The following is a 20,838-nucleotide window of genomic DNA, read 5'->3' as shown; positions in this document are numbered from 1 at the left end:
TTTAACGGAGTAACCCGGTTACACACCCTTACCTGTCCGCAACTTGTGAGGCAACCTGACCTGCGGGAAACCATGGTGAAGAAGCGCGCGGGGGAGGCCGCGCCGACGGAGGAGACGACGGGCGACGCGGCCGACACCGTCCCCGCCATGCGTTCCCCGCCGCCGCCCGCCGTGACCGTGGCCATGCTGAGCAAGGCGGAGCAGAGCAGAGTGGAGTATCGTGGCGTCAAGAGCGAGCTGCTCGGGCTGGGTGATATCTACCTCAACGACCTGTCGGATATCTTCGTGTTCGAAGTGACCAATCAGAAGACGCGCACGTTGAAGCTTCAGCTGCGCGCGGAGCTGCGCAAACCCTTTCAGAGCAGCCAGTGGGGATTCCAGCTCGAGAACGAGAACATTACTATCATGCAGCGCGAGCTGCAGCAAGAAAAGGACCGCGCAGTGGCCGTGGACGAGTTCAATCATGTGCCGTTCTCGGTGGTGCGCTCGTCATCCAAAGCCGCTCTGTGTGCCGAGAATGTCTATCTTTGTGAAGGCTACAACGAGCTCTTCAACCACATTGGTACGGTGGACGAGATCGTGCTTTCACCCAAAGAGACAAAGCGAATCATGTTCTCCATGTGCACCAAGCTGACACCGCAGCATAATCCGGCGAGCAGCTCGGCGTATGTGGCGGCCGGGGACTCGTCTGAGGAAGAGCGGGCGCATCTCAGTGAAACATCGTGCTTTGTGCTCTCCGGTAGACTGATTTTGCAGCCGTCGCTTGTGGACGGCAGCGTTTCCAGTAGATTGCCGATTCCAGAGATGTTGGTGCCTCTACAAGGCCAAGTGTGTCGCTCGTTGCTGCGTCTAGATGTGAAGGAGCTGCATTTCGACGACTGTGTGCCTGGAGGGTCGTTTGTCAAGGATTTCACGGTATGGAACCGCTCAGAGATCCCGCTGTTGTTCAAGCTGGTGTCACCGATGACCCCGTGGAGTGAAAATAAAGAGCTGCTCGTGTGTACGGATTATAACTCCGGATATGTTATTGGAGACAAGACGTTGCAAGCTGCCGCCTATGGACACGTGCGAATTCGTGTCACGTATCGTCCAACAGATGTAAGTGTGTTTCAAGTACGGAGTAAACCGAAAGGTGCTGCGTTCATCTGCCGCGTGGGTATTTACCGCAATGTGTGGTCTTTTTGCATGATCTACAGATTGGAGATCGATTTTTCGAGATACAAGCGCAAAATCTACACGACTCTAGGAACGTGAAGACTCTAAGGATTCATGCCATCACGAATCAAGAGCATCACAGGTAAGAACGCAACCTCACACGTATTTACCACGTTTGTCGTAATAATCAACGTGGTTATTGCTTGTAGGGAAGGACTTTCGATTAAAGAGCCGAATGGTTCATTCCTTATGAGTGGGAGCCGGCTAGATTTCGGGGATTGCTACACCGGAATCGCCAGCTCTAAAGTGATTCTGATGCGGAACATGACAGAAGTGGCCGTGCACGTCGATCTTACTAGCGATCGTCCCAAGGAGGTTACGTTCGAACTCAAACTGCAGCAGAATCCATTACGCGTCTCAAGGGCTCCACGTGCGGATGACCTCCTCTCCCCCACCAACTCAAACGATGGATCGAGCTTGAAAGGGTCACTATCTCCCGACGGAGCCAAACCTCTCTCCTTCTCAAATATGGATGCGTACGGACTTGACAGTGATGAAGAGGTTGACGATAACGAGGTGGGTATGCTTGCAATCGCTCCTTAGTTATCCGTATCTGATTGTTTCGTGTGTACACACAGGGCGACTTCTACGAGGAAGATTATCAGCAAACGAAGCGAAATTCGTTTGAGGAAAATGCTATGGGTGATGGCGACGATTTGGATGACGATTTCGAGTTTGACAGAGAACCTCGTGCGCTTCCACGCAGTCCTATTGGAAGTCCTAAGATGCGAGGCGCAAGAGGGAATGGTGATTTGAGGAAAAAGGCATTTCGGACTAAAGGGAAAAAGTCGGTCAAGGTTCCGTCGCGTGTGAGAGGCCTCGCATATGATAGCGGGGTGGACAGGTAAGGCGTACTTCGAAGTAGTGGATTTCTTACTGAGGTTGATGAACCTAGATCTGAAAGTGCTTCCCCACTCCGGTAACTTATACGGTGCTCCGTGTCTGTATGAACAGTCCGCGATCTTCTCCTGAGCGTAACATGCGAGTAGACGTCCAAAAACGACATGCAACTCCAACAGATGACAATAATGCGTCAAATTTTCTCGTTGAAACAATTGACTTGCCGCCTGGTGTCGAGCGAACCATTTTAATATGGTACTCACCCGCCTCGAGCAGTAATTTGGAAGGATTATATGGCGAAAATTCAGATGCTGTGGATCTGAAGGCTGCCCGTCTGACTAAGCAAACGTTTCGTGTGTCATTCCGGTGCTTTCTCATGCAAGGTGCGTGGCAACAGGCCCAGTCACGTGTGTACGACCGAACCCTCGGGAAATCGATTCATATTCGCGCTCGTACGTGTACATCGATGGTGACTGTGACCCCTTCAATTTTGCACCTGGGAGATTGCAACATTGGAGAGTTGAAGAGTAGTTCGTGCATGCTGACAAACCATTCCGAGTTACCCACGGTCATCAAACCATTGGTAACATCTAAAGTGATCTCGACGGTGCCAAATGATGACATGATGCTAGGCCCAAAACAGTCAACTGAACTCAAGATTGAAATTATTCCGCGCAAGACTAACCCCAATTATTCCCGGCTCATCTCCATTATCAACATGAAGAACAAGAGCAACATTCCGCAGATATGCGTCCGCTCAAGCAATATGGATGCGCATCATGTCATCTACCATTCTCTGTTCTACAAACTTTTGACCCAGTCCAGATCCGCGTTCCTGAATTTTGAGCACGTGGCAATTAACTCTGTTGGAATCCAAGTGTTTGATTTGGAGAATATCACGAATGCCCCACTTCACTTGAACATTCAAAGTTCAGCGCCGTCAAAAGTACGGCTATACTGCATAAAGCACCCGTTCAGTGATGTGGCAAATTCTCCAAAAATTTTGGAAAGCGACGGTGGGTACGATGAGGAAAATGAATTTCGCCCATCGCTTTCGTCTACAAGCTCGCAGAATAGTGCAGGTGGCGGTACCCCCAACAATGCTTCAACGCAAATGAGCCAGCAGCTCGTTGGGCGACCCATCCGCCGACGAAGATCATTTTGCAGCGTTTCGGAGTTATCGGATGGGAAATCAGGCATAAAGAGAGGCAAATCTACCGCGCTCCGAGAATTGCTAACAAAGAAACTATCGGCACTTACAGCAGCGCAAGGTGGCCACCCGTCAGCTATCGGAACTGGCGCCACCAGTATCCCCAGATCGGTTTCTGGTCAGCAGTTTGAGAACGACAAAGGACGCATAGAGTCACATAATATTGGTGCTTCAGAAAACAGAGGAAGTCCGCCGCAAGTTATAGTAGACGACAGAAGACATTTGGATGGATCCACTCCTTCATCGTCGTTGGCGCCTGGTTCTACGTATGCTGATGGCAATTTTTCGGAGGAGGTGACATCTGTCCTACAGCTTTTCGCCAAGTCACGTGCTGATTGTGATGCGTACTGTCATAGTTCCCTTCCCACAAAGGAGAAAGAGGAGGAGATTGTGGCAATGGTTCGAGAACGTACCAAGCGCTTACAAGCTCTCTTTTCTGAGAAGAAGTTGGTTTTGCTGAGCTCTAACAAAGAGCGGAACCTACGTATTCCGGCAAAATCGCGTCAACGTATTGTTGCCGTTTTTAATCCTGTGGCCTCCGAGACAGCAGCAAAGGATTTTGCAAAGACGCGAGTGGAAAAGCACAAAATTATGATTACTCTCCCGCCTGGTGGCAATAAGAAAGCAGTCACCGATGGGTCAAAATTTGACCAAGGCAAACCGGTGTGGACTGGGTCGAAACACCCGTTTGATACACGGCCCTCCGTGAGAGAGTTGCTACTCAAAAGTCGAGTTTGTCGCTCCGTGATGAATGTGAACCAGAAGAACATCAACTTCGGACGCATTGCGACATCGGCGAAAAGCTCGAAGCGGCTAGTTGTTCAGAACATGTCTGCGACCCCCCTGGTGTATAGTGTGGAGAAGACGGGCTCAATCTCGTCGGGATTCTTACAAATCAAGGAGGGAGAGGTTGGAGTCGTAAAAGCGTTCGGGACGAAAGAAATATGTTTTCAGTTCCAGCCGACACTTGCAGGCCCGTTCGAAGAGAAACTGAAGATTATCAACGTCCAAGACACAGAGAACTCAGTTTCAGTCACCATCAAGGCGAAGATAGTCAAGCGCGAAACATTCAAGCTTCTTCAGTCAGGTATCGAACGGTCACTAGTAATGCTGGCGATAACCATAACCTATTCTGACCATTATGTTTGCTTTTATTATTTTCAGGTCAAACGATCTCGTTTGGAAAGTGCCTCGTTGGCGAAAAGACAGAAGAAGTAAAGATTGCTGTCCGAAATACGAGTCGGAAAAAACGTGAGTACGTTATCCAAGTGGATCCTAGTTTTACGGTCCCCAGCATGCGGCCGACGTTTTACTTCTCGGTTGATGAAACTCCGGCAACAGTTATCACTCAAGCACAGGAAAAGAAACTGGATGAGGAGTTAGAAAAACTGGAACACAAGCTACGTATCGCAGTGACGAAAAAGAAGGCGGACAAAATCGTTAAACTGAACGCAAAGATTTCACAAGTCAAGGCGTTGCTGTCTGGCGAGCAAGTCCCGAAAGAACCAGGGACCCCAGCAGACAGTGATGCAGAAGCAGCTGGGATGTCTGGGGGGAGTAGCGAGGTGGGAGAGTTTGACCCGTACGATAGCGCCAACAGCGAATCCGAATTCTCCGAAACAGAATTTAGTTCGCATTCGCGGCGCCGTCGATCGAGGCAGTCAGACAAACTCATCATCGACGCGAAAACTGGGCTGGTGTCAGCTAGTACAAATACGCTGCACTTTTCTCTGGGAGCCGAAGCCACCGGGCGCGTTGTAGCGTATGCAATTTTCAACCCTCTGAAGTCCGGTGATACCTCACCGAGAGCCGGGGATGCTGCTGAAAAGAGCGGAGCTTTTCAAAGCCAGAAAATGAAAAAGCGGCAACTACGCCGGGATGCCACTCCTATCGTCGGCGTGGGGAAGTTTCTGCTATTTGAGCAGCAGAACAAGGACGTAGTCAAGGAGCTTCAGTACAACGCAGATATATTCTTGCGGACACCTGCAGGGGAAAGTGCTTTCTGCCGTGCAGTTGGCCGAAAGCCCCCTTCTGTGCTCCCCCCGCATCCTAACACCAGCGCAGTACTTTCTAGCAGTGGTGATGGTTTCTCGGAAGGTAGACCAAGAAAGCTACTGCATCCTGATGGTGGTGGCGCGGCAACGTCACGCTATGATGATGTTTTACCTGCGATGACCGCGCCACCTCAGGTTGATCCTGCGATCGCGGAGCGACGCCGTAGCTTGACGATTAATATTCCTGATTCGGGTACGTCTGCCCGGAGGCTAAACGTGGACATCCCTTCTGACCAATTCAGCATATCATCTACAAGTTCAAACCTGCTCGTACCTGCAGAAGAGTCACCCGCTGACACTCGAGGCTGGTCCATGACGCTGTCTTTGGGGTCTCCTTCTTATAAGGGCGCTGCAATTGTAGAGGTGGTATGGAATCCAGCGAATGCATTCCGAAACGTGTTAGCTTTATTGTGCGAAGTGGTTCCGGAATTTCTGGTACAAGACGAGGCACGAGCAAGTACTGATGTATTGGAATCCACCGATGAGAGAACGTTGCTCCCCATCAAGTTGAATATCCCTCCTGATCGCACGGTGTCTTTGATTATCAAATGGTGCTTCACAAACGATGCGGGTTTCGCTTCATCGACCCCGCTGGCATCTTGCGTGAGTCGCTCTATTCTGGAAAGTGTCTCTGAAGCTGCGGAGCTAAATGCCGGTAAAATTGATTTTTTCTATCGTCCAAGCAACTTATCGCCCCAGGAGAGTACCCAGGATGCGGCAACCCGTAGTCCGATCTCAACTGTCGGTGTCGCTGTGGTCAAAGCTGTCCAACGATCGTTGAGTTTTGAGAACGAGGCACTTGATTTAGGGGAACACCAACAGGGGGAGGATGTCAGAGGCGAGGTAGTCATCCACAACAGATCTCACCAAGCTCTCCAGTTTCTTTTGCTGGCAGGATCCCGTGATCAGATTAGTGCTTCGTCTGCATCTCCATCAGTGGTTGGAGGGGACATCACGTTCGAGAACGCAACGGGGACCGTGGAAGCAGGATCATTTGTGGCAGCTGCATTCGTGTACAGAGGAAGTATACCTGGACAACACCACGAGCAAATTGTTTTGCGGAATCTCAGCGGCGACCGCCTTGACACGTCTGTCCTGACTTTGTCTGTTCGTGTTACACGGCCTGTGTACGTTCGGATTCCGGAATTGGACCCACAATCAACCGGACAGCTAGAAGTTCTCAATCTCGGCCCGTGCTACGTAACGCCTGAGATGCAGGACACTGCTGCGGACAGTCCTAATGTGTCGCTCAGATTCAGCAAGGTGCACAAATTGACGTTGCAAAGTCAAGTAGATCATACGCTGGTCGTCTTTGCTTCGTCGAATCTGAAGACTCAGTGCTACGTCTACGAGGACGGACATTTGCACCGTGAGGCGACGCATGTTGTTTTGAAAGGGATGCAATCTATTGATCTGTACGTGGCAATTCGTCCACGATTGTCTTCAGAGGCCATCAAAACGGGCTCAACGCGAGATCTAGTTGGTGGTATTCGAGTGCAACTTTTTGGGCTGCATACGACATTGGATGCAACAGGAGAAGAAAAGAGTGAAATGTTGGCTGAGTTCACTGTCAAGTTTGTTGGTGTTGCTGGTGCTAGTATCGCTCGAGTGACGCCGTCATTGATTGACTTTGGTGTGGAATATAACAGTGGGCGCATGCAAACGTGTCAGACTCACGAGGGTCGTTTTGAATTGATGAACATGAGCAAGGCGCTACCCTTGGGTTACCGCCTGTTCGTGACGAGCGCTACGGATGGATACTCGGACGATGATGATTCGCTTCATATTTCGCTGAAGCACGAAAAAGGGGAGATTCCGCCGGGTGAAACTGGAAAAATTGAGTTCCGTATGATGACGTACACGAATGGATTATTTCGGCGGCGAATTATGGTGGAAAACATTCATTACCCTGGAAAAGTTAGTTTCGTCGACGTTGTACTTTTCGTGGATAGCGGTGCCCTGCGCTGTGAAATTCCTGGAGCAGAAAATACAGATACCTCTGTCAGCAACGTACCCAAATTACAATCTTTACTGCAGCAGACCGTTGATTTTGGCCAAATTAACGTGATCAGGCTCGAGGACGAGCTGACGGATACCGTGTCTGCTGCCGGAGGCGAAAGTGAACCTTCAAGTCGCAAGTATAGGATTTATGGAGAGCACGGCAGTGAACCTTTCTTTGAAATTCCACATAGAGCAGACAACGCATCACGTCCAGATCTGCACACTGATGATAAAATTCTCGTGCTCACGAATACGACAGAGTGCAGTATGGTGGTGCGTCCCTTGAGTAGTCTTCCTCTGCTGTTTCGATGGAAGCATGAAGGCCAGATGGGAGTTACCGCCGGACAAGGCGACTTAATGGCTCGTTCGACGTCAATAGATGATGCGAGAATGTTGCGCAGTTCATCAGCCTCTAGCGCACCAGGAAGACGACAAGCAAGTTTCTTCTACGGCGAGCCATATTTGCTGGAGGCTAAAAGCTCTTGCTCTCTTTCTTTTCGCTTCGCAGCCATTGCTGCGACCATGCCGTTACCTACCGATATGGTCGAAAGTGGAAAATTGTGCCCATTTCGGGGTATGGTTGGAATTCAAAGTTTTGACAGTGATGATGGCGTTAGTACTGAGGAAGCATGCACACTAAAGGTTGTGAATGTCTTAGGTTACTACGGTGAACCGCGCTTTCACATTGCAGAAAATTGCCTTTCGCTGGGAAAGATTGGGTATGGCGTTGGCTGGAAAGCATCGACGTTTGAGATTTCGGTGAAAAATGTGTCTGACGTGGCAGTATCATTTGTCATCGCTAATCTCCCAACTTGCATTATTGTGCATAACGTTCGTGACGCAAGCCGTATGCTGTTTTACGATGGGTTAGATCGTGAATCGGGACTTCATGTTCCGTCACTAAGAATGATGGCGCTGCAGGCGGAGAAGACGTTAAACAGCGACAAAACCCCACAGTGGAGTGCGTGGAAATTGCAGCCCAGGACGTCGTGCGTACTCGAGATGGAGTTAGTGCGGACAAAGGAGGTAAGTTCTTCATTTACTTTAGCCAACCTGCCTTTGCGTAGACCATGACACAGCTAGGTCAAACGGCTAATTATGTTGCCGCGATATTCTTTGTTGTTTTTACTACAGTTTCTGGCAGCAGGCGCGCACGAATTTCCTCTACGGTTTTTCAACCTTTGCAATCCCCACAATCATGAAGACGTGCTTGTTCGGGCGCAGATTATTTCAAGCTATGCAGAACTGGTGGTAGACCCTGAAAGCTCAGACTACGGGAAGGACGCAGCAGAACCAAAAGCATGTCATGTGGCTTTTCTCCCGCCAGTCACAGTGCCAACCTCCCAGGAGGCACCTCCGCACCGAGCGAGCTTCTGGTTTTCATTACGCAATGTGTACGACGAAGAGTTGTGTGTGAGACTTTCCTCTCAAACTCACAGCCCATTCGACAGGTACGCTTCCCCCCCCTTCATTTTTGCGCGTTTTCATATTGAAAATCTAATCCGGAATTCTCGCTTCCTGCATGCAGAACGCTTGAATTACTACTGATGCTTCGTTCCGCGAATACGCCGTTGAGCTCGATTATCATTGCCCCTGGAGAATCGGTGGATATTCGCGTAGTGTGTCATGTTCTCCCCTCTGCTCGCTTGCCGGCGGACACTTGGTCGACTGGAAGCAGTGGAGCTTCATCCGAAATTCTTGATTTGGGACGCGTTTGGCTTGATATCAACATCCAAAACATGGAAGATGCTGCGCAGCGAGAAGAAGTTCACGTCAAAGGAAAGTTGCTGCCTGGGAAGACTTTCTTGCTGTCCGCTTCCAGCCTTCATTTTTTTGCTACAGCAACGGAAATGCCGGCAGATATTTCCGCCGATCGACTCCTGCCACCCTTAAAATCAAAACCTGGTGCCAGCAGGGAGTCGTCTCAACTTACGGTACCAGGCTCGCAGCATGCTGCGCCTTCAGTTGTACACCAGCTACGCAACTCATATGAAAGTTTCTGGGTGCGGAATCCGTCAACCTTAGAAGTGTTAAACTTTGTTATAAGCCCGGTTTCGATGTTTCAGTCGGGGTTATGTCTGATTGAGGGCGCGACGGAGTCGAATATGTGTGCCATGAGCGAATGGATCCAGGCGATTGCAGTGCCTTCGTCCGGAACAATTGCTCCTGGCGAGTCGGTGAAAATTACCGTGCATCTCGAGGAAGCAGCATCAGCTCCATCCGGCATGATTCCGTTCCGTGAAGGGAGCGATAACAGTCCAACGGGAAAGATAGCAACGCTACACAAAATGCGCCACCACCCAACATGGCGAAGCAATTCGTGGGATGCGGATGGTCCTGAAAAAGCTACCGACGAAAGTGGACAGAACCACATGTTCCTATCTGTGCGTGATGCTGACTCAAGTCTGGACGCTGGAGTATCAACAGCGGTCGATGTACTTTTAGTGTTGCAACAGCAAAGTTCGACGAGCGATAGTGCCAAGCAAGGAGGTGTGGCTCTGGACAAAACGTTGATTACTTCGGCCTTTGAAGCTCGTAATAAGCGACTTGCGCTGTCTCGCAAGCTATATCCTGGCCCAGCATTGGAAACCCACTTAGAGGACGAACTTTTCGAGCAAACCGAGTCATCCGGACTCGACAACTTCGAGGAGTTCGACATCTCGTCTATACGCTCCGGAGCTGTGGGACGTAAAAATCATTTACCTGTACTGACAGTTCGAGGGTGCACACCAGCGGAGTATTCGTCGCTGGAGAATACGCGCTATTTGATCGATGTGGGGCAGCATACAGTACGGAACGGGGGTGAGGTGGAGTGGGAGATTACGATCGAAAGTCTGTACAGTGCTGCCAGCGTTGCAGACCCAGGGCTAGATTCAGTCGAATACCGACTAATGCTCGTCGACAAGAATGCTAGATCGTGGCTGCAGCTAAGCCGCGAACGTGGTACACTGGACCGGGCGCATAGTTACCAAAGTGTGGTGCTTTACTTTCTACGGGGCGTTGTGGGGGTGTATTCGACCTTCATGGTGTTGCAGAATATGGCGAATCCGTCCGACTTGAAGGTGATCCATATCAGGCTGGAAGTCATTGCAGATTTGAACTCGCTGCGCGGAATGTCGTCTGGGTTGGACGCTGCAACGAACTTGTTCCGTGTTCTCGTGTCAAATCACGGCAACTCGAAACGGTCACGACGATCAAGTATTGAAATGCCACCTGAAATTACCCCTAGCGGTGCCCAACGACTGATGATCGATTTCAGCGAAGTATACTATTACAAACTTTATCAAAATCACTCGATAGTGATTGAGAACTCGTCTGGATTGAGCCTGGACTTCATCCTGTCAACAAACGCGAGGCCACAAGAGGTCAGCTTTTCGGTCTCGCCGATGTCTTTCAACGAGGTTACTACTGTCACTCTCGGAGCCCATACAAGTATGCAAGTGTTTTTGCACTTTCGCCCCCAGCCCAAACAACTGGTTCTTCCTTCTAGTGAAGCTAGTGATTTGGAAGCAGATATTGAAGTGAATGATCCATGGGTGCGTGAAATCGAAGTATACGTGAGCTGTCGACTGGTAAAAGACTTCAGAGAAACAGTCATTCTCCGTGCCATTTGCAGTCAGCCTCAGTTGATGGTCAGCGTGGCTAATGGCGAAACCAACGAGTCTCCTCTTCAAAGGGAAACGTATTTCTCAGCTCAGCCAACTTTTCTCGGCTTGGTGTTCCCGATGCTGGAATCAACACTGTCAAACCCTGATCTCTCCACAACAGCTGCCGATGAAACCGAGAAGTATCTCGTCGTGCGCAACACCAAGAGTGACTCGAATGCACGACTGGCACTGAGGAATGACAGTATGTTTTTCAGTCTGGTGATCGATGAAGGTCTGACGCAACCAGGCGTCGCCAAGGTTGACGTGCTTGACCACGGTGTGTGTGCTGGTCGACGATCAACGCTGCTTGTGACAATTCAGCCTCAAAGTATTGCAGTTTTTCGAGTTAAACCAGACGTCGTGGCTTTGTGGAAGAATCATCAGCTTTGGGACCACAGCGTGAAAGAGCACGTCACGCTGTACAATATTAAGCAGTTCGCTGAGCACTACCAGGTGACATTATGCTTCACGTGCAGGTATGTGCCCCGTCAACATGTGCTATCCTCTGTGTGCTCCTTCATATGTCTAACCCGTCTTTATTTTGTAGCAACGTCGCGAGTTTCTACATCCCACCGAATATTAGCGAGAGCTACCCAGTTTCGGCACTTGAGGATATCGTCGCGAAGTTTCTTCAGGTGCGTGCTTCAGATTTGCAAGTGCTTTGAATGCGTCGCCCTAATGATCCACGTTTTGCGTTGATGCATTCACAGAACTACGAGTACACGTGGAAGTGGCTCATCTCGTACCACGAGAAGGCGTTGGTGCCACAAGCGCCAATCCGGCATTCTGCCGGCCAATCGCCCGGGTCACCAGCGCCAAAGCTGGCAGAGATTTTGAACGACCTCGAAAATGCACTGGATCTAGCGTCACCCTTGAGCCCTCGAAATCTGACGCACGCGGCAATGCAGACTTTTGAAGAAGCGGAGAGTGTCCAGGCAACACCCAGCCGCGATGACCTCTATCAGCTCGTGCAGTCGTACCGAGCGTTGTACTTTGACTTCTACTACATCACGGACGAGCTCGTTTGGTATGGCGTACGCGGGAATGCTGTGCGGCACAGCCTAGCACTGGCGGATCTCGCCTACGGCGTCGTGTTCAACCACGAGGTCTTCCGGTCGTTTGTGGGCGACGACAGGAACGGTAGCGACCCTGTGGACGTCGTAGCGTTCCCACGCCTGCTACTTCCGTGGATCCGGCAACTTGGACACTTCGTGAGCTTTTTCCCGGAGAACCAAGAGGCCATACAGCCGCTCCGACAGGTCTACGACCAGCTCCGGAAATTCGAAGCAAACTAGGTAAATGCCACTAAGCTTACTACAGAAAGTAGCGATAGCCTATAACGTGATCGCCGGCGAATACGCTTTCCTGAACTATTGTCGTCAAAGCCAACTATAATGGCGGTCAACAACGGCGCCAAACCTTTCGTGGCAGTCGCCCTGCATCGCCAGGCAAAGGACCTCAACGCCAACATACACATTTTCGTCGACTGAAGATACGATCTTCGAATTCGAACGCATAAAGCTCAACTGTCTATACCACTTGGCAGAGCTCGATGGCAGAATCCACCAGTTGATGGACTTGTCTGCATTCGGCTTGTACATACAACGTGTTCAACTATGGTTCACTACGCTCGCATCTGCCAAGCTAAGCTGCTCAACCACTCGCGCCGTTACCTAGTGTTCATCATCGTTTCTTGCGCTGCTGATTTCTCCAAACGGGTTGCTCCATACCGAGCCGAACACGTCCCTCGGTGAGAGCGAATGGCTTCGTGTTCTACTTTCCTGCGGCAGCGAGCCACCCACGCGAGCCTCCCAGCATCGGATCCCTTCACTTTCGCTTTTGCCGACTTGAAGCGAACATGGCGCCCAAGTGTTCGCTCTCTCGTCGCTTCTCTGAGCACGAGAAGAACCCGTCGATCCTCGTGGAGAACGTGGGCCGAGACGACCTCGACCTCAGTGACCGTTGGGGTGGGCGAGGCACGTACGTGGCGGCATCGCGTTGGCGAATCTCATGTCCAGACAAGAAGCCTGTGAGATCGACACCCTGGGGCTCGCGCTTCACGTCGCTGTCCTCCAATCTGCGCGGCGCCAGCGCAGTGTTGACCGCGCGCGCCAAGCAACTCCGCGTGGGCGAGTCCACTAGCCGGATCATCTCTCAACTGCGCAGGTCCATGGTCGACACGTCCGCTCCGGGTCAGTCTCCACTTCCAAGAGCACCGTCCTTGCCGTCCCAGCACCTATTCAACGAGTCGGACGTCGACCCTTTCGAAGACGTCAGCGACCAGCCCGAGTCCGAAGACGAAAGTTGCGACGTTGCTGACAAACCATCGAGGCTCCATGCATCCCAGTCGTGGACCCAAGACTGCATGTAGAGCGGCTGTAGATAGCTGGAGGAGCTATTAAACCAAATAGAGTGCCAAGTCACTTCAACTTGCACCAACAGCCTGCGCCACATCATATACACAACATTATACGCAGACGCCATGGGCAAGCACGAGCGCGAGAGGTCCAGCCGACTGGACGAGAGGCACAAGCGACACAAGCGGCACCACGACGACGACAAGAAGAAGAAGCACGAGAAGCACAAGGACAGGAAGAACCATCACCGCCACAAACGGAGCCGAGAGAGCGACTCTGACAGCGACGGCCCCACACCCGACTATGAAGTGCGTTTGAACGCTCTTCAGCCTAATGTTGCAATAGAACTACGTACTGATGACGCTGTTGCTGTTGTTGCCGATGCTCAGAGAGCTATGAAGGTGGTGCGAGAGCTGCTCACGGAGACGCCGGAGTTGGCCAAGGACCTTTTGGGGCTGCTGCAGATGGTGGACGACGGACAAGTGGCGGTCATCGGCGGCATCGAGAACAAACGAATCCGCTCGAAACTCAAGGAACTTTTCCCATTGCTGGGGCTGGTGAAGGTTGGTGGAGACTTGCGGTGATGATGCGCGGCTTTCTTATAGTTGTGATTTTTTGTATTAAAATCAGCTGCGAGAACCGAAGGGGGCTTTTGCAATGCCAAGCAAAATGAAAAAGGATGAAGGAGAAAGCTTGATAGAAGTTTTCCAGGGCATGCTTTCTGGAGGCAGTGAGGATCGGGTACAGTTGGCGCATTCGAGGAGGATGTGAACGTTAGAGCTCATAACAATGTTGTGTTCTTATAGAGTTCACCAAAACAAAGCATCAAATCAGCAACTGAAGAGCCGAGTGGGACGGAGAATGCTGAAGCCATTGAAGAGAAGCCAGCACCAGGAAAGCCGCGCAAAAGGGATGTACCAATTGGACCGGCGTTGCCTCCTGCTTCGGCGAGAATTCCAAATTGTGATGCACAGGACGACGACGATGATGACGATGACGTGGTGGGTCCAGCACTACCAGGAATGAAAGGCTTTCGCCTCGCAGATGAAAATGTGGAAGCAGAAATGACACGCAAGGCGGCACAGTTGGAAAAGGAGCAATGGGAGCGCGCACGCGACGGTGGCAAAGCCAACAAGGCTGAGGGTGCTGGCAGGGCACCATTGTCGCGAGAAGCGTGGATGACAATGATGCCTGAAAGCTCAATTCTGAAGGATTCTCTTGGGCCACAGAATCGACCTCCTCCCGGCAAACCCGTTGCCTTCCGTAGGTAAGAGGCGAGGACAGTCCAAGATACGTTGTGCTCGGACACTAATAGTGTGTTGTTTTTTGCTGCCGTGCCTGTACAGCAAGGAGCCCGCAGCGGTGGACAAGACCTGGTTTGACTCCCCTGAAGAACGGGAACGTGCTAAGCGCGCCAAGCTCGACATGTACTATAATGTGCTTGTCAAAGTGCTGTTGCCGTTCTGGTAAACTGATCGCGTTTCTCTTTGTTATATACAGAGAGCTGCTCGGTTATGTGCGCGAGGAAAACAAGCCTGTTGTCTCAGCTACAAGCAGTGTGGTAGCTACTACCGGTAGCACTCAGTCGGCAGTGAACGAGTCGATTCTTCCTAATGCAAATCCGGAGGCAGACGAAGAAATGCGGAAGCAAATGGAAAAATTGCGGAAATCACGTGGGCCGTCGCTGTTAGAACAACACCAGCGCAAGCAAGCCGAACAGGTGAAGCATGGAGCTGAATCCACACTGAGCAGTGGTGGATGGAACAGGTTCGTAACGGAGACTCAGCTAAAGGGACTTGAAAACGTTCTAACGGAAATGACCTTTTATAATGGTACCATATAGGGACCGGGATCTTACCGCTCGCCGGGGTATGTCTGGGGACGATGCGGAGCGCATGATTACGGCGGCCAAACAGATCAATTCGAAGTTCACAGCTCCGACGATCTCACGGCAGTTCTTGTAGAAGACACGTGCAGTCGAAATGTCTTTACGCTGTTTTGACTTTTCCCCGTATAGATACGAGAAACTGCAAGACTGCATTGATGAGCACAGCAAACATGGCTAACACCCACGCGACACCAGCGTTCCAGCCATGGCAAGATACAGCAGCCTCAGCGAACGCGCGATACGACTTGTGCTGGTTCTGCAAACCAGCGCAGGCATCTGGAGTGCAATCAACCTCCTTCTTATCCTCGTAAAGTTTTCCCACTGCCTCCCGCATCATCTTCTTCTGGAACTGCTTTTGCTGCTGAAGGCGATGTTTGTGTCGAAGTTCAAGACGTGAAATATCTTCCAGCTGCTTGTCGAGTCGATCTGCAAGTTGGTCGCTGTCACCATCTAGCGAGGTTGTGGGCCCGCGAACAACTTGTTTAGCGCGGAATACATCGACACTGCCACAGCAAAAATGGTCAAACAGAATGAACAAGAGACAGTTAAAGCGGGAAGTACGAGTGCGCTAGCGTACCGGGCGTCTTCGAACTTGTTGAGCTTGGCCTTGGCCTTTGCGCGTTGCTGCAGTGCCTTGACACAGTTCGGATCCAGTGCAAGCACTTGATCACACATTAGCCGAGCTTTTTCCCAATGCTACCGACAAGAAAATGAGAGATAGATGTGAGCTAGAAATGCAGGTAAAGCATCTTGCGCTGCCTGTTCACTCCACCTCTAGCATCAGCATACAAGCTGCCAAGTTGCATGTGAGCGGAATCTGTAGCTCTTGTTGACAAGCTATCTTGTCCTGAGCGGTGGAGCCGAAGTCCAGCGCAGTCAGTGCCTGGATGTACGCGTCCGCAGCGTGCTGGTAGTCTGCTCTGTGGAAAGCATCATTTCCCGCCATCCTCTGAGTTGCCACCCATTGCGCCTTAGCAGGTTTGTCCAGATTGGCTATCTGCTGGGCTGAGTGCTTCACCCTGGCCTTGGTGTCTAGGTACGCGATCTCCTTCTCCGACGTGTTGAGCATAATGCCATTTTCTGTTTTCCGCTGCAGCGTCACCGATCCACAAACTTCAGTGGCCACTGGCGCCATTACTTCGTTGATGCTGGATAGCATCTTCGACACGGTGTATGCCTCTGGCATGGCTTGATACAGCGTCTTTTGGTCCTGGTGGCAAGTGCACAGCTGCTTCTTCAAATTTCAAATGGCATGAACAGACACAGCCGACCGTTATACTTTTTGCAGGCGAGAAGTTCACATTGCATTGTGGTTTCACTGCCACTTCCATCTACAAAGCAAGGCCCGAATGAGCGAATACAGATTCGGTGCCTTGCCATTATTTGCATCACCCACTACTGGAATCAGAAACGATTTAGCTCTTTCTTCCAGCCCGCTTCTGCTTCTCCATGGCCCTTTGCTTCTTTGTCTTTAGACCGGTAGCCTTTCCGATCCGACGCAATAGCTGCAAGCTCCACCACCGCGAAAAACTATCGTAGGGCAAAACAAAATGCAGCACGCATGTCAAAATTCACCATAATTCTCCAAAGACGATGGACCACAGTACAACAGACAAAACACTTGAGCAAACGCACCGAAAAATCGGCAACTTTTTCGGAGCTTCATCGCCTTCTGAAACAGGATCACACGCAATCGCAAGCAGCAAAAACTGTACGAAGCCAGCACCACACATAAAAGAAATGGTGAGTCACCAGCCCCAGCAGCATTTTCGTACAACAGATATGCACACATACCACAGGGAATAACAGTGCAAAGATGCCTTTGCTCACAAAGTTTGGTACGAAAAAAGTGGCCAGCGTAAACGGGCTCCCGAACCCAGCAAAATAAGCCCAGTTTTGCTCCAAATGCGCCAGTCGCCGCTCGAGGCTCCATCCAGCCAAAGACCACTTGTATTCGAAGCAGTAGAGCGAATACAACCAGCTCAGATGAATGAAGCTCGTGGCAGGGCCGATTACAGGAATGAGGTATGATAGCACAGTCTGCAACAAAAAGAAGGCCACAAGAATGGCGCGGTACAACTCATCTCTGCGTTTTTCGAACAGCAACAGTTAGCAACACTCATCATTAATAGGCAGCTAAAATGGATATCCTCACCGAATCATGTCGGTCACGGGCGTAGGAGATGGCTTCCCGTGGAGCTGCATGTAGGCTGTGCCACCAAAGAATAGCCGTATCTTGTCAGCGAGTTCGATCTCCACGATAGAAATCTAAAGCATTCAATCTCGCATTTGCAGGCAACGTACCATCATCGGCGATCTCTTGATACCAAATGGTGTTGAGGATGAAGCTGATGCAATAGATCGGGTACATCCACAGCACCTACACCAAACACCTAATCAGACGTGGGTAGCAATATAACCACGTCGGCTTCTAGCTCGAACCTGGTACAGCAGGAACACGAAGCCATCCACGCGATCACGCACGTCGTCCACTTGCGTCGCCGTCCTGATTCACAGCACACAACCTCAACAATAAGCAACACAACTATAAAGAACTACAAACGAGCCTCTCTCTCACCCGTAGGAGAAGGAGCGGTGCAGCACCTCTCCGAACAAATGAATCACGGGGATCACCGCCCGGTCGAAGAAGTAGATGCTCCCCAGGAAGATGAGCCCATTGAGCACGAAACACTGCATGCACCGATATGCACAAATAAGACATATTTGCGTCTCTTGTTAGTAGAAAACAGGGCCTCCTCTTCCTTTATGGCGTTAATTGAGGCATCCACACCTTGACGCTTGAGACGCAGATGAGTCGCGACTTGAGGTAGAAGAGCAGGATGCGGTGCAGCGACACGGCGTGCTGCACGCCGCCGCAGAACTCGCGGAAGCCGGCGCTAAAGGCGTCCGACATGTAGGAATCGGGCCGTTCTTCAACGCAAAAATGAACCCAAATCGCAAAAAAGGCCAAATCAGTCACAAATTATAGTCCTCTTAACGTTGAAGTGGTTGTTTTTAAAGCCATTTTGGGAAATGATGGCAGCTCGCCGCAAAGGCGCCGAGTGCGAGGGTGTGGCGTGTGAACATGCGCTGGGCCAGCAGCCGCTGCAGTTGTATACATATCTCTGGTCCAGGGCGAGCAATGACAGAGACGGGGGCAGCAAGCAGACCTTCTCGTTCGTGCTGACAGACACGGTGGTGCTCCAGCGGCAGAAGCCCGTCAAGTGGCTCTTCACGTCCAAGCAGGAGCGAGGCAAGGTGCGCTGCTTTGCATCAATGCAAGTTGTACACTTATAACTAAATAATGGTTGCGGCAGATTCTGTGCAAGACGAAAAAGTTCCTTACGACGTCCCGCATACTACGTGAATTCTTGGTGCCGAAGTGGGCTCCGAACACGCTTCCGAGGCTGGAGAACGACCAGCAGATCCTTGCGACGTATGCGTATTTGGACCGGTCGTCCGGGTTCGGAGAGATGCACATGGTCGTGGAGCACCTCGATAAGGCCGCCCTCGGTGAGGTGTACATGGGCGTTGAACGTGATCGCTGTGCTCTAATACTGTTTGATGTGTTGAAGAGCATTTATTGGAAGAGCGTGAAAAGCCTGGATTGAGCGTGTTGCAGCGGTTCATCCCGACCCAGTCGGGGTATAACCATACCGTGCGATCGGTTTATACGGCAGATTACTGCACCGTGCAGAAGTGCATCAGTCCGTTTTTGCTGAGCGATACGAGAGCTAGTGTGGCACAGCGCACCGCCACATTTGAAGTCAATGATCCTCTGCTTCGCCACCGTACGTTTTGCCCACTACTTTAGTTTATACTGAGAACACTGAGGAGTGTCTTGAATTCATAACATGCAGGCGACGTGACAGACAAAGAAATACAAAAGGCCATTGAAAGAATCAACGAGGAAATGACTAACCACCTCGAATCGATCGTAGGAAAAGAAATGGTTCGCTTCGTCAACTACTTCAAGGTAAACTTTTGGTTTTGACGCTTGCAGCTTTTCAAAATACTCTGCCTCACTCTCGACTTCTCTCGATGTGTGTAACATGTAATGTAGATCGGAGCTGATCATCGCATTTATTTGATGTGGAGCTCGATGATATCTTTTGATTCAAGCATAAGGGGCGCCGCCAGACACTATGGTTTAGCGCTAGGAAATCATTCTACGGCCGCATCTACAGTACCAACCAGCGGTGAAGATAGTGAACCTCCACCTCCAACAAACCAATCGCTTATCGGATGCAACGCCCAGCTAAAAGTTTGTCCGAATTGCAAACGAATACTTCCTCGAGACCAAGTGGAATATGTGGTAAGCTTGATGATCCGCAGCGAGCTATTCGCGCAGTCAGCAGTGATATTTGACGCGACACCTTTCACCTTTAGGTTACCCACCGGTCGATCATCCAGCAATTCGAGCGTGGTTACGTTGAAAAAAATAGTGATGAAGACGTGGAGAGCATCCCAACTTTGCTTCGAGCAATCAGCGGGCCCATTCAAGTTGATCGTTTTAAGCAACTGAAGCAGTCAGCAACCTACCTGTGAGTCAATGCCTAGTATTCTGTATGCGCTCGTGTGCGAAATCTAACTGTCTCGATCCAGCTACCAGACTGTGCAGCTTTGCTTGACTTGCGCTCGACATATAAACGTGAAAACCAACACCTGTAAGTCACCAGGCGGGAATAACAATGAACACGCCAATCACAACCCGGAAATTGGTCAAAGTTTACCAACCCAAGGCAAGCTTTGTGGCCATGCCAAAGAAGATGCACAAAGGAAAGCTCAAAAGCCTGTGGTGGTTGTACATACGCGAGCTCAATCAGCTGGTTCGATGCGCATGAGCTTCTCCAAGAAAAACAGCAAGAGCGGTAGCAGTCAGTATCGACAACATTTACTGCGAGTACTCCCTCGCCTGAACGCATTCGATGGCCCGGAGTTGCCTCCTCGAGAACGTGTTCGTCAATTAGCCTTACACTTGCGGAGAGCTTCCGGTCATCCGTCCCTGCGCTTTGCATTATCGCAGAGTAATGTGCTACCGATTGGTTCGATGGTATCCCTACGAACACTCAGTGTGGTTTGCAGCACCGACTTGCTACTGCCGGTAGCTCGCTATGTAAGTCCGTCGTGAGCTTGTCTTTTGCGTTAAATGCTCGGTACTAACGGCTGTATTTGTAGTGGGCAGAACTGTGCCAAGTGCAGGAATGCTCAACAAGCCCTCAGACAATAGACATCGACGCAATTGACAGTCTACTTGCAGCTAGTCTTAAATCCTCGCTGCAAGTTGCACGTCCTGCCGCAGAAAGACTCTCTCTTCCAAGACGGCGAATTGTTCGGCCAACCCGCTTCCTGCAAGCTACCGAGGCTTCATGTCCTATCATCCCCAGAAACCCATCAACCACGGTATGTGCACCAAAGAGACCCGATCGACCTCACAGCTGCATTTCGACAAGCACGTCGTCTCGGAGAGCACGGCTGCTCTCACTCACTAGCACCAAGCAGCAAGAACACCCAAGAAACAACGACAGCCAGCCAGCAGATTCTAGCGCTGAGCCAAAATCGCTCGTGAAAATTATCGACGGAACGCACTGCGCCGTGCAAGCATCCGCCAAAACCAACAGCGATG

At 50.9% G+C, this 20,838-nt stretch overlaps 6 protein-coding genes across 6 annotated transcripts; 4 read left to right on the top strand and 2 right to left on the bottom strand.

Annotated features, from left to right (window-relative positions):
- Positions 1-72: 72 nt before the first annotated feature.
- KRP23_6087 (uncharacterized protein) lies at positions 73-12,262 on the top strand (the record flags this gene model as incomplete). Its single annotated transcript, XM_067891235.1, has 13 exons — positions 73-1,098; positions 1,197-1,297; positions 1,365-1,731; positions 1,794-2,059; positions 2,170-2,438; positions 3,441-4,352; positions 4,430-5,260; positions 6,215-7,141; positions 8,105-8,346; positions 8,455-8,771; positions 8,849-11,443; positions 11,515-11,602; positions 11,678-12,262. The coding sequence occupies 13 exons, from the start codon at positions 73-75 to the stop codon at positions 12,260-12,262; spliced, it is 8,526 nt and encodes a 2,841-aa protein (XP_067745611.1).
- A 563-nt stretch (positions 12,263-12,825) lies between these two features.
- Positions 12,826-13,338, top strand: KRP23_6086 (uncharacterized protein; the record flags this gene model as incomplete). The annotated part of the gene is made up of 1 exon (XM_067891234.1): positions 12,826-13,338. The coding sequence occupies one exon, from the start codon at positions 12,826-12,828 to the stop codon at positions 13,336-13,338; it is 513 nt and encodes a 170-aa protein (XP_067745610.1).
- Positions 13,339-13,449: 111 nt separating this feature from the next.
- On the top strand, positions 13,450-15,288 carry KRP23_6085 (uncharacterized protein; the record flags this gene model as incomplete). Its single annotated transcript, XM_067891233.1, has 7 exons — positions 13,450-13,632; positions 13,714-13,887; positions 13,955-14,065; positions 14,131-14,591; positions 14,671-14,751; positions 14,825-15,091; positions 15,168-15,288. The coding sequence occupies 7 exons, from the start codon at positions 13,450-13,452 to the stop codon at positions 15,286-15,288; spliced, it is 1,398 nt and encodes a 465-aa protein (XP_067745609.1).
- A 24-nt stretch (positions 15,289-15,312) lies between these two features.
- KRP23_6084 (70 kDa peptidyl-prolyl isomerase) lies at positions 15,313-16,398 on the bottom strand (the record flags this gene model as incomplete). The annotated part of the gene is made up of 3 exons (XM_067891232.1): positions 15,313-15,715; positions 15,790-15,908; positions 15,985-16,398. The coding sequence occupies 3 exons, from the start codon at positions 16,396-16,398 to the stop codon at positions 15,313-15,315; spliced, it is 936 nt and encodes a 311-aa protein (XP_067745608.1).
- Positions 16,399-16,627: 229 nt separating this feature from the next.
- On the bottom strand, positions 16,628-18,126 carry KRP23_6083 (Protein EI24-like protein; the record flags this gene model as incomplete). The annotated part of the gene is made up of 8 exons (XM_067891231.1): positions 16,628-16,742; positions 16,848-16,921; positions 17,007-17,298; positions 17,368-17,422; positions 17,517-17,592; positions 17,655-17,718; positions 17,791-17,903; positions 18,004-18,126. The coding sequence occupies 8 exons, from the start codon at positions 18,124-18,126 to the stop codon at positions 16,628-16,630; spliced, it is 912 nt and encodes a 303-aa protein (XP_067745607.1).
- Positions 18,127-18,245: 119 nt separating this feature from the next.
- KRP23_6082 (uncharacterized protein) lies at positions 18,246-20,458 on the top strand (the record flags this gene model as incomplete). The annotated part of the gene is made up of 9 exons (XM_067891230.1): positions 18,246-18,470; positions 18,530-18,725; positions 18,788-19,003; positions 19,073-19,188; positions 19,276-19,527; positions 19,602-19,756; positions 19,818-20,169; positions 20,286-20,328; positions 20,391-20,458. 9 exons carry the CDS (start codon positions 18,246-18,248, stop codon positions 20,456-20,458), a joined length of 1,623 nt encoding a protein of 540 aa, XP_067745606.1.
- Positions 20,459-20,838: the final 380 nt, after the last annotated feature.

This window comes from Phytophthora ramorum (genome assembly GCF_020800215.1).
Source record: "Phytophthora ramorum isolate Pr-102 chromosome Unknown Phyram_PR-102_s0005, whole genome shotgun sequence".
Taxonomy (NCBI): domain Eukaryota; phylum Oomycota; class Peronosporomycetes; order Peronosporales; family Peronosporaceae; genus Phytophthora; species Phytophthora ramorum.
This window is presented reverse-complemented; position numbering and strand designations above follow the sequence as displayed.